Below are 15,377 nucleotides of genomic sequence, written 5' to 3'. Positions count from 1 at the left end.
ACAATTTCATTCATAGGCAAACTCGACAATAAGGTGTATTTACCTTTTCTGCAATACGTATAAAAAATTGTTTCTTGCATTTTCACCACTTTTTCACTAACATTTTTATCATCCTTATTGAAACAGGTCAAATGTCTAAAATTTTATTTTGTCGATTGTAGTTTCACAGTGATAACAGATAAAACACAACTTTGGAAAATGTTGAAAAGAGAAATAATATCTCAAATGATGGACAGGTTTTAATTTAATTAATTTAAGAATATTTTTACTCTAGAATATTTTTGAATGCATTAATTTAATTTCTATTTGTGGTTTATGTAAATAAAATCATATATATTTACTAAGTCCATTACTTTCCTTTTTTACCAGAAATCCAGGTAATTCAGAAACAAGTCATAGTTGTTGTTCTATCAAATCTAGACTAAAACAAAGTATCTCCATTCTTCAGGTATTTATTTGTGTCACAATAAACATATTATATTTAAACGGATCAAATATTTTGAATGTATTTTTTTGATGTTATGATATTTCGTCATGTATTTGTAGTTTTTTAAATCTCAAGAGCGCATTGATAAAGGGATGTAAGAAGAATTGATTTGAATCTTTATAAGGTAAAAAAAACTATATTACACTACTTACTATTAATTTTATTATGTTTTTGTCTATTTTTTTTTTAATTTAAGAGTCTTACATTTTTTCTTTACTGCGGAAAACAATTGTAGGAAAAAAGAAAATATTTCAAATAAAGATTTCAGGTTCGACATTTCTCTAAAAAAACATCATTGATTACATAATATCTATATGAGTAATGCTATTCTTACACCAACATCCTCCACCAATACTTATACCAAACAATGTTCACTGTATTTATACGGTGAACAATTTTTTTTTATAAAATAATATTAAAATTTTATTTTAAATAAAAAAATATTTATAAAAAACTATACTTTTTTAAAATTAATTTTGTAACAAAAATATAATTTTTTTATTAATCAATTTTATTATTACATTAACCACAAAAATATATTATTAACCACCTATTTTTTTCATAGTTTATTAACCAACTTCATAATTTCATTAATAAATAAAATATATAATATTAACCCACTTCTAAAATTAATTTATAGTTTGATTAATGAATTTTAAAAATTAAAAAACTATAAATAATAAAATAAAATAGGTCAATATTACAAATTGATGTCAGAATTTGATCAATATTATGTATTTTATTGGTTAATGAAATAATGAAGTTGGTTAATAAATTATCAGAAAAGTATACGATAATAAAATTGGTTAATAAAAAATATTATATTTTAATTACAAAATTAATTTTTAAAAAAATATTTTTTATAAAAAATTTTGTTTTAAAATAAAATTTTAATATTATTTTATTGAAAAACACTGTTCAATATATAAATACGGTGAACAGTGTTTGGTGTAAGTATTAGTGTATAATTTTAGTGTAAGAATAACATTCTTCTATTTATATTATTTTGCATACTTCGATATAATTTAACATATTTTTATTTATCATTTTTAAAATATAATAATATTATTTTAATGCGACGTAATAAAAATCTCAATAAAAAAAATATTTATTTTTGAAACGGGCATTAAAAAAATGGATAGACAGGTGTCCTGAAGGCTATTAGAAAAAAAAGAAGAAAAAAAACATCTCTTGAAAGTACGAACCGTCGCGTGGCTGCGGTGCAGTCCACTTATCTCTTTGCAGCACCAGAATTTCTATAAAACACATTTTTCCCTTTCAAGATAGGGTGAAGCCAACAAAGCCCCGTGGTTATGGCAACTATGGTCTCTAAAACTGCTCATCATGTTGTTTCTTCTTTCGGCTCAAAAGGGCATTCTTCTCTGGCTAGGAACAATAATCCACATCTTGGCTTGTTTCTCTGTTCTTTCAAAATCAGGGCTTGCCACTCCATCAATAGCAACAATAACGATATCTACAAACAAGTGGGTCTGTTCCAAAATGCTGTCTTTTTTTGTGTAAGAGCCAGTACTTCTGGTTTTGCTTTTTGTTTTCACTTGTTTATAACTCAGTCTTGTTATGTTCATTTTGGTTCAACCCAAATTTTAATAGTAGGAGTGAAGAGTGTGCTGCTTTTGGAAAAATACGTACTGCTTTATCTCACTTATTAATTATATATGATCAGGTTTATTTTCACTGAGAAGGAAAATTGAAGACGCGGTTATTCGTGCTGAGATGTATGCATCAACAGCTTTGGAAATGGAAGAAGCTAGTTGGATTAAGCAGGAAGAAATGATGCGTGATTCGGATCTGTGGGATGATCCAACTAAGTCCAATGATATTCTTGTCAAGTTAGCTAACAGTGCCAAAGTGGTTGATTCTCTTAAGGACTTGAGATACAAGGTTATTTTCTGTTCCCATATCTTTCAACTAAACTATCACAATTTTATTTGTTGAAAAGAATGTAGTCATTTGTTGTATATCAAGTAGGTAGAGGAAGCACAGCTGATAAAGCAGTTGACTGAGATGAATGCTATTGGTTATGGGCTCTATAAACAAGCATATGATGCTGCTGTAGATGTGGGCAACATTCTAGATCAGTATGAGATATCCAAGCTTCTTAAGGGTCCGTTTGATATGGCAGGGGCATGTTTGGTGATAAAAGCTGGACCTGCCGGCATTTATCCAAAGGTTTGATATGCAACTTGTGAATCAAGTTGTTGGTGTATGATGATTTTGTGTTATTAGACTCAATGAAAGCTCACCCTTGATAATGATGCATTCTACCATTGATTTTGAACTTAGCAATTATCACGAGCCACGGCATCTTATAGTCCATGTAGTTCAGTATAGCACGTGGAAAACAGATGTTGTTGCTTCTGTTTTATTCAGTACAAAGAACTTATATTTCTTTTTAGACTTGGTAAAACTTGATTGTTCTCAAACTATATATGTATGCAATTTATCCTGTTGTGTTTGACCTACTCTTGTATGAATCAAGCCATGGGCAGAACAACTCCTACAAATGTATCTTGGATGGGCCAAAAGACAAGGTTATGAAGGAAGGGTTGTTGACAGATATCAGATCAAGAATGAAGGAATTGATTCAGCAACTATAGAGTTTGAATTTGAATGTGCTTATGGCCATCTTTTAGGGGAAAAAGGAGTTCACCATTTGATAAGAGGTTATCCAAATGAATCTTCTCAGCTTGAGGTGCAAGAAATTCCTTTCATACTACCTAGTAGTAGAACTGATTTTCCTGTCTAGTTGATTTGGTGAAATAATTGTCTGCTTAATTAAAAAATTGCAGACTAGCTCAGCAACGGTAGATGTTATTCCGTTGTTCCTAGAGAATGCTCGTGATTTTGAGATTGATTCAGCGGATTTGATTATCTCATCTCCCTCGACTCATGGAAAACAGAAAAAACAAATTGAGTGTACGGTTTGCATTCAGCATGTACCTACTGGGATATGTGTCCAATCCTCTGGTATGCATATATTTTGTTTAGTTCTTTCATCATATATTCAAGAGCATGTACCAGAATTTGCAAATGAAATAGAGGATTTTACTGAATTACATTTTTTTCTGTGAAGGTGAGAGAAGCCGGTTTGCAAATAAGATGAAAGCACTAAACAGATTGAAAGCTAAACTTGAAGTGATTGCAATTGAGCAAGGAGTTGATAGTATAAATAGTATAGTGAAGAATAAAATTTTGAATATGTGGGAAGAAGAAACTAGGAGGTATGTATCGCATCCGTACAAGTTAGTACATGATGTAAAGACTGGCATTGAGATGACAGATTTAAATACTGTTTTGGATGGGAATATTGAACCTTTTGTTGCAGCTCATATTAATACCAGAGAGTAATAATGTCATCATTTTGAATTGATATTGATTTACAGAAATTATTCTTATCCGCCAATTATTTAGGATGATATATATACTTAAGTCTTTACACTTTTTTGGTGTCTGGCTCTGAACACTGAACAAAAACAAGGGTGTCAAATAGTCCAATTTTGCCTGTACGACTTATTTTTGTTAATGAGTTGAATGTCAACAATAATATTGTTTTTGTGAATCACGGGTTTGGAGAAATCAAGAAACATGATCTGAATTTCTTTTGTGGTAATGTTTCATTTAGATTCAACTTTTTTGCTTGTTTCTTTATAGAATTCTTGTGTGTGCCAATTCTTTTGGAAAACAATTCCACTAGCTTTGGATAGACCCTTTCTTTCTCACGTCTCAATGCACATTTATCGCGGATGTGCTTAAACTCAAAATACCACATCCCAAGACATATTTAACGTGGAAATAAGGAAGCTAGGAATTGTTGTGTTGGTCAAACATGCATATTGGATGTGGAAAGCTAACTTTCCAAACATACACCTCCAAATACTAGCTTTGGATAGACGTGTGTTTTTTGTTATTTCTAACATGGAAACAAACAATCAATAGACGTGTGTTTTTTGTTATTTCTAACATGGAAACAAACAATCACCTAGTTGTTTTCATGCAACCTAACAAATTTGTTACATTCTTAACCCATTAAGTCACAGTGCATCATACTAGATTGTGCCTAACAACATAATTTTGATAAGTATCATGTTTGCTGAGTTATAGCTCAAAACCTATCGTATGCTAAGTTAGTAGGATTGTAGCTTCATGAGCATTTGAGACTTTGTTTCTATTTGACAAAAAGAAAAATAGTAGATGGTTGATAAACTAACTTATAGCATATTATCTTATAGCTGAATGTTTAATCTGTGTTTAAATCACATGACAGACTTATTGAGTGAGCCTATTGCCTTAATCTATATGAGTCGGTCAATCATGTTGGACACCAACACATGTCGTGATGAATGCCAGATGCATAGCATGTTTCAACAGATAAGTTCAGCAAAACATGCTAAGCTTAACTTTGTAAAGTCACCAAAATGATATGGGAACAAAAGTCCAATTAAATCAAAAGAAATACAAGGTTATCTAATCAGACTATGAGGAGTCAGCTCCTCTAATAACAATGCGTATCATGCCAAAACTAAATTCTGAAGCACAGGTCATTGAAGTTAGTCCAATTTCCAGTTTAATTGGGTTGAAATTTGAGGAAGAAATGTGTTAGTTCTCTCATAAAGAATACTTATAAGAGGAAGGGGCACCAATAAAGCAAGATAAATGATGTCCAATAAAGAATACATATAAACACTCATTTTAATGGTATCTATAGCAGTTACAGATTCTAAGGGGCAGCAATTATTATTATTACTAGAGTAGCAATTATTATTAAGATCAGTTACACAACTTTGATCATCCTGCAGTTGTGAGTGTTAGACACTTGGGAGGGAGAGAACCAAGCTCTCGAATCTTGGTGTGTGTCCTAATATTTTGTACTATTTTCCTATAACTATTGTAAGCATAATATTCTGGTCTTTGAACTTCCACCAGAATTACTATCAATGTAGTATTCATATTCTCTAAATTATTCTATTCCGAGCCGGTTTCTATCAACTGGTATTAGAGCAGTTTTCTTCCGGGACTGCTTTATGGTATCTACGCGAGGGGAAATGGAGGCCAGATTGGAAATTCTCGAACGCGGATTTGAAGGGTTGTTAGCCATGCGGGAAAATGTGCAAAAAAATCCCCAAAGATGATCACAAGGAAAGAGTTTAAACGAGTCAGCAAGTAACAAAATTAACCGCCCTGAAGCGTCGCACACTACGAACAACACCGGGGAGTCCGAACGATAGTGATGACGACGCTTCTGTACACACTAGCCATCCTAAAAAACGTGAAGAACGGTGGAGAAAATTGGAGATGCCTGTTTTTGAAGGCACTGACGCCCATGGTTGGTTGAACAGGGTGGAACGTTACTTTGACTTGAAGAAGATGAGTGAGAACGAGAAATTACAATCTGTGATGGTGGCTATGGAGGGCAAGGCACTGGCGTGGTATCAATGGTGGGAATTTTCATCTCAGAATCCCACTTGGGAAGATTTTTAGGACTCACGGGTTATTATTAGAAGGTTCGTGAAGGATTATGGCAACATAGCTAGACCGCTGACCCAATTGTTTGAAAAAAGATTGTTTCCTTTGGAATGACGAAGCCTATGCTGCTTTTCACCAACTGAAGAAATTGATGGCTGAATTACCCATACTAACAATTCCAAATTTCTCCAAAGTCTTCACCATAGAAATTGATGCTTCTAACAAACGATTAGGGACCTTTTTATTGCAAGAAGGTCGACCAGTGGTTTTTCATAGTTAAATGTTATCAGATAGAGCATAATCCAAGTCAGTGTACAAGAGAGAATTGATGGCCATTGTGACAGTCGTTCAAAAATGGAGACATTGAAGGTGATAAAAACAAGAAAGGAGGGTTTGAATTGTTTTACAAATTAAAAGCTTTTTCAAAAGTAAGAACACACAAAATTTTATACTGGTTCGCTTATAAAACAAAGCTACTACAGTCCACCCGACCAAGGTGATTTCGCCTTCAAAAAGGACTTAATCACTAATCTTGAAAGATTAATACAACCAAACGTCTAAGAGAATGATCTCTTAGTCCTCACAAGTATACAGACTACGCAGAGTCACTTGAGGAACAAAAGCAATTTAGCAAAATAAATTTGTAATAGAGAGTGCTTCTAAGAGTAAGCGAGTATTACAGCAGAATATTTGAGCAAGAGTTTTTCACGTATGAGCAACAGCTCGTGAAAGTTGAGAGAGAATATGAATGACTTTTTCTGTGCGTTGTTGTTGTATCTCTCAATGAGGTAGGTTGTCCTTTATATAGTAGTGAGAAGGACCGTTGGAGTGATGACAAAATATTGGTCTTTGATGAGCATTCAATGTCATTACTTCTGTGTTTCTTGCCATAACCATTTTGTCTCCCTGAATAACTTCTTTCTTAAAATACTTCTTTTCTATATTAAGAAATTCTTTCCGTTACTCTTTCTGGATTTGGTGAATCTTCATCAGAGTCTTTGTTAGTTCGGAGTCATGTGTCAGAAAGAGATTCTGTTGGAGTTTCATCAGAGCTTCTCAGAGTACTAGTCTTCTAGATCTCAGAACTAAGACCAGTGGATGTTAGCGCTTCTGGTTTTATTTGCTGTCTTGTTTTGCTCAGATTCAAAACTTCTTGGGCGCACTTCTTCCTCAGATGCGTCTGATCTTCTAGCACTTTGTATCTGTATCTGATAAAATGACCAGAGTCCTTTGTTGCTGTTCAGAGTCCTGCACACTTAGAAAAATTTCGTTAGGGTGCCATTTTTGGTTTCATCCTTTGTTATCATCAAAATCCTGGAATCTTTTTGTAGAACTAATTTTGTTCTTACAATCTCCCCCTTTTTGATGATGACAAAACTGTTGGTGTAAGCCCTAGAGGCCAATATTTTGGTACTTGTATCGAATTATTTATTAATAATAAAAGGCATTTTCTTTATTATGTTTGTTTAATAAAGTCCCTAGAATAGCTAGTCCGTTTAATGTATCAAGTATGACTTAATCATGAGATCACATTAAACATAAGGACACTATTCTTAAAGTATCCATAGTCGAGCTTTATTGTGAAGTGGGATAACATTAAAGCATTAAGACTATTATGTTTGTAGACTGATGATCACATCTCATAGATCATGGATAAAGAGTTATCAAGTCTTAAACATAGGTATGAATATTAAGAGTAATATTTATACCGGATTGACCCGCTATGAGAATACTATATAGAAAGTTATGCAAAGTGTCATAAGTTATTCTCATGGTGATAATGGTGTATACCACTCTTCGACCTGAAACCACTATGGATCCTAGATGTAGAGTCGAGTACTTTATTGCTGATCCAACGTTGTCCGTAACTGGATAACCATAAAGACAGTTGATGGGTACTCCATGAAGCATGCTGAGGGACATGAGTGACCTAGATGGAATTTGTCCATCCTGCGTAACAGGATAAATGTCTATGGGCCCAATATTGAACTGGACAAGGATGACACGGTCTATACCTTGTGTTTAATATAGACATAAGGGCAAAGGAGTAATTATACACATAATTATTATCACAGAAGGACTTGTCAGATCACATGACATTTTCGTGGCTTGGGTAGCAGCGATGTGTTGCTAGATACCGCTCACTGTTTATTATGTTAAATACGTAATTTAATATAATTGTCAACGCCGCGAAAACCTATAGGGTCACACACAAAGGACGGATTGATGAGAGATAGAGTAACTAAGGAACATCGTAAGGTACAGTGTACTTAAGTAGAATACGAAATATGGTAAGGTACCAAATACTTAAGTGATTTTGGCATATTATGAGATATGGGCCAAAATACACTTAAGTGGGCTTTTTAGCTTGAAGCCCACAAAGTGGTTCTATAAATAGAACCCTTGGGTAGAAGCATTGAGATTCAGACTCAAGTGAAGACTTGGAACTTTGTTTCCCTCTCTCTCTCACTCAAAGCCTTCATTCGTACCAGCTAGCACTGAGATTGAAGGAATCCGTTCGTGTGGACTGAGTAGAGATGTTGTCATCGTTCAACGTTCGTCATCGCCACAAGAGGTAACGATTCTATCACTGATCATGCCCATTCGTAAGGATCATTAAAGGAGAAAATTTTAAATTCCGCTGCGCCTTGGATGGCAATTCTCCTTCAAAAACAATCTTAATTCAGAGATGAAACAATTATTAGATAAGAGTTTAAGATTAGATGGAAGTGAGCTCCCCCTGAGATAAGTCTGGGAGTTCAGAAGTTCTTACCGGACCTTCCATGATATGGTGTTTCTAGATACTCTCCTGCAAATTTCTAAGTTAAAAAGATTAGAAACAATGTTTGCAGAGTTCTGATAGGAGTTAGAAGTGTTTTCATCAGAGCTGTTTTTAGTTCTCCCCCTTTTTGTCAGAATAAAAAAGACTTAGTGAAATGAAAGGGCAAATATATATATATATATATATATATATATATATATATATATATATATATATATATATATATATATATATATATATATATATATATATATATATATATATTCACAGATGCCAGAAACACAGACAACAAACAACAGCTAGAGAACAGAAAGCAAAACAAGCAAAACAGAAAACAACAAGCAAATCAGAGCAACAAGAAAAAGAGCACATAAACAAGTCCTAGGTGCCTAAGGGTTTGGAGGTGGAGGCATCCTCTGGAGCTGCTGGGTCAGCAGATTCTGAATGTTGACATTTACTGAATCCTGTTGATCCAATCTGGCTCGGACTTCCTTCTGTTCTTTCTGAAGATCTTCAAGTGTCTTTAGAACCAGAGGGACAAAGGTGGAGGACTCCCCCTGAGTTAGAGCATCCTGTTCTACTCTGGTGGCAGACTCTTCAGCTAGGCGTGCTTCAGCTTCAGCGGCAACTTTGGCTTGTGCTTCAGCTTCAGCGGCAACAGCTAGAGCTTTGGCTTCAGCTTCCCTGATCCTTTGCAGTTCTTCTTGCTTGGCTTTCTCTTCTGCTTCTTTGCGGGCTCGCTCCTCAGCTTCTCTGGCTAGGCGCTCCTGTAGTCTGATCTCAGCGTCTCTGATGAAGTCGTTGCGGACTTGTTCAGAGAGGCCCTTCAGCTTGAAGGCTTCAGAGGTCATCCAACTAATCATTTTGTTCCAGTGTGTCCTTATAGTTGAAGGATCATCACTGATGCCAGAGTTGATGGTCAGAGACTTGACCTTGTCAACTGAAGCTTCTGCAAACACCATTATTGCTTCCTCAAGGGTTGGCAGGGTGTTTTCAGGTTCAGAGGCTAGGGGTGGAGAAATGGGAGGGCTTAGGTTGAGTGTGGGAGTTTGTGGTTCAGCGGATGTATTTGGTGCGGGTGTGTCAGAGTTGGATGGTTGAGTTTCAGCGTGAGTTGTTTCAGATGGTGGAGGGTCAGATTTGGTTGTGTTTGGTTGTTTTGTGGGTGATGAGGTGACTTCTGGTTCAGGTATGGATTGTGTTGGCTGTTGGGAGGCCAAAGCACGTGTTTGGAGCTGAGCCAAAGTTGGAGAGGGGGGTCAGATGGTTCAGTATCTGTGGAAATGTTATAGTAGGGGGTGATTCCGGAGAAGAAGATGAAGAGGGTGAGGTTGTTTCGTTTAGCATTTCTGCTTCTGAAACGGGTAGGGTTGTGGTGGCAAGGTTGAATTTCTGAGATGGTTGGTTAGATGTTCTGGTGGTTGAGGGAGGAGTGTCTGAGGTGGTATATATGGGTGTTGGTTGAGGGTTAGAGGAAGCAACGGGCTTCAGTTGTACAGAAGGAGCGAGAGAAACAGATTTACCAGAAGATCCAGTCAGAGGTACTAGAGGTCTTGATCCGGAGGATTCTCCCAGCTTCACTTTTTTCGCTTGCTTTGCCTTCTCAGATGGTCATCGTGGTCGCTTCATGAAGTTGAGAGGCTCGTCTGACAGTTGGCTTATGTTGAAATCTGATAACTTTACTCCTTGTTTTCGCAGATCATCTAAGTAATACAAGATTACCTCTGGAGGGTCGATCTTTGAGAACAAATAAAGTCCATTTGGGATCTTCCTCTGATCTTTGAGAGCATCCCAGGAGGTGTCCAGAGTGGGTTTGACCTTTACTTGATCCAAAATCCCCATGCTCTTCAGATTGCGGGCATTCAGAGCTCTTCCAGTATCTATCATCACGTCTTCCATGAGTCTGATATAGGTGGTCCACGAGACCGCTTTCAATCAGAACGTCAGAGATCAGCCTCCCCAGAGGGATGTAGTTTCTGGGCTTCATGATGTTTCTTGTATCTCTTACAGAGTCTCTGAGGTACTTGAAGAGGAGTGCCGGAAGGCAGAGCTTCAGACCCTTGTGGATGCAGTACATGATGCACTTCTGGTCTGTGTTGATATAGTCTGAGGAGTTGGAAGTTGGGCGATGATGGATTGTGCCCAAGATGATCTTCAGCCAGACCCAGAGGTTCTGATGTAGTTCCTTGTTCTTTGAGTGTTTTCCTTCAGCGTTCTGTTGGAAGATTATTGGATTAATATCATGGGACATATATTTTGCCCTAGGATTAATGTTGTAGATTCTTCTTCCTCCAGCTTTCTCCATGCCCAGAAGAGCAGCAATGGACTTCTCAGTGATCACCATCTTGACTCCCAGAACATAGGAGACGATGTAGTGATCATCAGTGTCAACGAATCTCCAGAATTCCTTAACCAGGTTTGTGTAAACTGGACCATACAGACGTTGGAAGTAGTTTCCCCAACCTTGATTTTGCAGTTCTTCAGTGAGGTCAACACCATTCCTTCGCATGTTTTCAAAATCCACCAGTGATTCACACAGAACTTCCAGTTTCTCAAACGGTGTTGCAAGGTTGATATGTGGCTCACGATCAAGAATGTGAGGCTCTTTGTAGATGGGAGTTGAGACGACACCAGTAACTGTTGGGTTTGTGTTGCTTGAACTTGGAGCTTGTTCGTTGGAATCCATCTGTTGAGAGAAGTTATACACTGATTGTTGCTGGGAATCCATGAATGTTGTTGATGAACTGAGTTGAAGGTTGAAGAACTTGAATGCAAGCTGTAGGAATGCCTTGAGGGAGAGAAGAACTTGCTAGAGGGTTAAGAGTGTTTGTGAGGGTGAAAAGTGTGCAATGTGTGAAGAGAAGTGTTTAAATACCCAAATTAGGGCGCATGCAAAACGACACACAAAACAGAGTTTAGCACAAAAACCAAGTATGCACGTTAGAGGGAGAATGATTACAGCTCATAAATGATGTCTAATCCCAACAGTCAGTACACTGCTCGAGGAGATCTCAAGAGACTGTTTCTTGATTACTGCTAGACAGCTGTCTAGAAGTTCCAAGGTCAGACGCAAGATGCTCCACGTGTTTGCTTTATCTGATCTTCAGGAATACCAAAGGGCTGGTTCCTGGAGATTTCTAACTCAGATGACTTCTAACTTGATAGGAGTATCAGAGTCAGATGCAGAATCCACTTTGTTTAAATCAGAATCTTATTTTGCTCACTCAGAGGCACATTTTATTCAGGACAGTTTTGAATGTTTAGATTCTTTAAGATGAAGAGGAATCTATCTTCAGCAAGTGGTTTGGTAAAGTGTCAGCCCATTGATGGTCTGTATCAATGAATTTCAACATTACTACCCCTTTCTGAACATAGTCTCGAATGAAATGATGTTTTATGTCTATGTGCTTAGCTCTGGAGTGCAAAATAGGATTCTTGCTTAAACAAATGGCAACAGTATTGTCACAGAAGATAGGAATGTTACTCTCAAAGATTTGAAGATCCTCTAGTTGATTCTTCATCCAGAGCATCTGGGTAGTGCACAGTGATACTGAAATGTATTCCGCTTCTGCAGCAGACAAGGCTGTGGTTGATTGTCTTTTGCTGGCCCAGGATATCAGATTCTTTTCCAAGAGCTGACAATTTCCAGATGTACTTTTTCGTTCCATTCTGTCTCCTGCGTAGTCTGCATCACAAAAACCAGATAGTCTATACTCTGATGTTTTCTCATACATCAGGCCCAGGTTAGGAGTTCCTTTCAGATATCTGAGAATTCTCTTAACCGCTGTTAAATGAGATTCTCTAGGATCTGATTGGAATCTGGCACAGAGACACACACTAAATAGAATATCAGGACGAGTAGCAGTTAGATAGAGAAGAGAGCCTATCATACCACGATAGAGCTTCTGACAAACCTTTTGACAAACCTTTTGACTGACTTCTTCTTTTTCAAGAATGCAAGTTGGATGCATGGGTGTCTTTGCAGGTTTGCATTCAGCCATTTCAAATTTCTTCAGAATGTCTTGTATATATTTACTCTGATGAACGTAGGTGACTTCTGAAGCTTGATTGATCTGAATTCCTAGAAAGAACTTTAGTTCTTGCATTAAGCTTATTTCGAATTCTGTCTGCATTAGCTTAGAGAATTCTTGACATACAGAGGCGTTAGCTGAACCAAAAATGATATCATCAACGTATATCTGGTATATCATGAGATCACTATTAATGTTTTTACAGAAGAGTGTAGAGTCAACTCTCCCTCTAATAAAATCATGTTCCAGAAGAAAATTACTTAATCTTTCATACCAAGCTCTAGGAGCTTGTTTTAGTCCATATAAAGATTTCTTAAGTTTAAAAACATGTTCTGGACAATTTGAATTTTCAAAACCTGGGGGTTGGTTGACATACACTTCTTCTGATATATAACCATTAAGGAATGCGCTCTTGACATTCATTTGATACAGTTTGATAGAATGATTTATAGCGAATGAGACAAGTAAGCGAATAGATTCTATCCTGGCGGCTGGGGCAAAGGTTTCATTATAGTCAATGCCTTCTTGTTGACTGTAACCTTGAGCCACCAGCCGAGCTTTATTTCTGACTACTTCTCCTTTCTCATTCAGCTTGTTTTTGTACACCCATCTGGTTCCGATAATGTGAGTGCCTTTAGGTTTAGGAGAAAGATCACAGACGTCATTCTTTGTGAATTGATCTAGCTCTTCTTGCATGGCTAGAACCCAGTCGCTATCTTGAAGTGCCTCATCACAGGAAGTAGGCTCGATCAGAGATACTAGTCCCAGAGGAGTTTCTTCAGGTGCCTTGAAGGTTGACCTAGTTCGGATATGTTCATCCTTGTTTTCCAGAATCAACTCTTCAGATATGTTGAGGCGATTTTTAGCTTTCTTTGGGATTGCTGGGGATTTAGTTCCTTCTGAAGTTTGAGTGGCAGCTGCTTCAGGTGCTTTGATCTTTTCGTCAGAACCTGCAAGAGTAATCTCCAAATCTGCAAGTTTTTCAACTAGCTTTGACTTTTCAGGGTCAAGCTTATCATCAAATCTGACATGAATTGATTCTTCCATAATTTTGGTTTCTGTATTGTATACTCTGTAGCCTTTAGAGCGTTATGAGTATCCTAACATAATGCCTTTTTGTGCTTTAGAATCAAACTTGTTCAGATGTTCTTTAGTATTTAGAATAAAGCAGGAACATCCAAAGGGATGAAAATAAGAAATATTGGGTTTTCTTCCTTTACACAGTTCATAGGGAGTCTTCTCCAGAATAGGTCTTATGGAGATTCTATTATGAATATAACACGATGTATTTACTGCTTCAGCCCAAAAGTGCTTAGCCACATTTGTTTCGTTGATCATGGTTATGGCCATCTCTTGGAGTGTCCTATTCTTCCTCTCTACAACTCCATTTTGTTGTGGAGTTCTAGGACAGGAGAAATCATGAGATATTCCATTAGAGTCAAATAATTCCTCAAAAAATTTATTTTCAAATTCCCCACCATGATCACTTCTGACTCTGATGATTTTAGAGTCAAATTCGTTTTGCACTTTGGAACAGAAGCTAGTGAATACAGAGTGAGACTCACTCTTGTGCTTTAAGAATTTTACCCATGTCCAGCGACTAAAATCATCAACAATAACTAGTCCATATTTCTTTCCATTGACTGATGTTGTTTTCACAGGACCAAATAAATCAATGTGAAGAAGTTCCAGAGGCTTAGAGGTAGAAACAATATTTTTCTTTTTAAAAGATGATTTTGAAAATTTTCCTTTCTAACATGCTTCACATAGAGCATCTGAAGAAAACTTCAGCTTAGGTAGACCTCTGAGTAACTCGAGTTTATTTAGCTGAGATAACTTTCTCATGCTAATGTGGCTCAAGCGTCTATGCCATACCCATTGCTCTTCGTGAACAAACATCAAACATTTTACATTTTGTTCTTTTAAATCTGAAAGATTTATTTTATGAATATTGTTTTTCCTCTTGCCAGTGAATAGGACAGATCCATTATTTTGATTTATGGATTTACATGTTTTTTGATTGAAGATTACATCATATCCGTTATCACTTAATTGACTTATTGATAACAGATTATGCATTAATCCTTCTACATAGAGAACATAAGATATAGAGGGAAGAGTATCATTACCGATAGTTCCGGAGCCTCTGATCCTTCCTTTCTGATCTCCTCCGAAGCCTATGAATCCAACGTCTTTAAGTTCCAGGCTTTGGAACATATACTTTCTTCCCGTCATGTGTCGCGAGCATCCAGAGTCCAGGTACCATGACTGGTGTTTTAACTCTGCTGCATAAGATATCTGCAACATAAACAGTCTTATCCTTTGGTACCCAGAATCTTTTGGGTCCTTTGTGATTAGTTTTCCCAGAGTTTCTTAATACTTTGGGTTTTCTAGCATTATTAAATCGTTGTGCTTGTGTATGTGTATAGTGATATGAAAATGGAGATTTAGGTTGGTCATTAGTAGAAGTTTTATCTTCACTAGGATCATACCCAATTCCTCTTCTATTGTTCTGACTGACCCCATAAATCATGGATGTCATTCTGCTCCTCTCTATCCCATTTTTCAGAAACTTTTGAAAAGATTTTTCATA

At 36.6% G+C, this 15,377-nt stretch overlaps 1 protein-coding gene across 2 annotated transcripts; it reads left to right on the top strand.

Moving 5' to 3' along the window:
• The first annotated feature begins 1,668 nt into the window (after positions 1 to 1,668).
• LOC127093364 (peptide chain release factor PrfB3, chloroplastic) lies at positions 1,669 to 3,878 on the top strand. 2 transcript variants are annotated; one of them, XM_051032284.1, is made up of 6 exons: positions 1,669 to 1,975; positions 2,172 to 2,389; positions 2,477 to 2,677; positions 2,988 to 3,200; positions 3,298 to 3,475; positions 3,582 to 3,878. In XM_051032284.1, the coding sequence occupies exons 1-6, from the start codon at positions 1,801 to 1,803 to the stop codon at positions 3,854 to 3,856; spliced, it is 1,260 nt and encodes a 419-aa protein (XP_050888241.1). In that variant the 5' UTR covers positions 1,669 to 1,800; the 3' UTR covers positions 3,857 to 3,878. The 2 variants fall into 2 exon arrangements, with proteins under 2 accessions (XP_050888241.1, XP_050888242.1); XM_051032285.1 differs by having other exon boundaries at positions 1,752 to 2,004.
• The last annotated feature ends 11,499 nt before the right edge of the window (positions 3,879 to 15,377 follow it).

The sequence above is a fragment of the Lathyrus oleraceus genome, chromosome 6, assembly GCF_024323335.1.
Source record: "Lathyrus oleraceus cultivar Zhongwan6 chromosome 6, CAAS_Psat_ZW6_1.0, whole genome shotgun sequence".
Taxonomy (NCBI): domain Eukaryota; kingdom Viridiplantae; phylum Streptophyta; class Magnoliopsida; order Fabales; family Fabaceae; genus Lathyrus; species Lathyrus oleraceus.
Note: the sequence above shows the minus strand (reverse complement) of the source record. Positions and strands in the feature narration are given on the sequence as shown.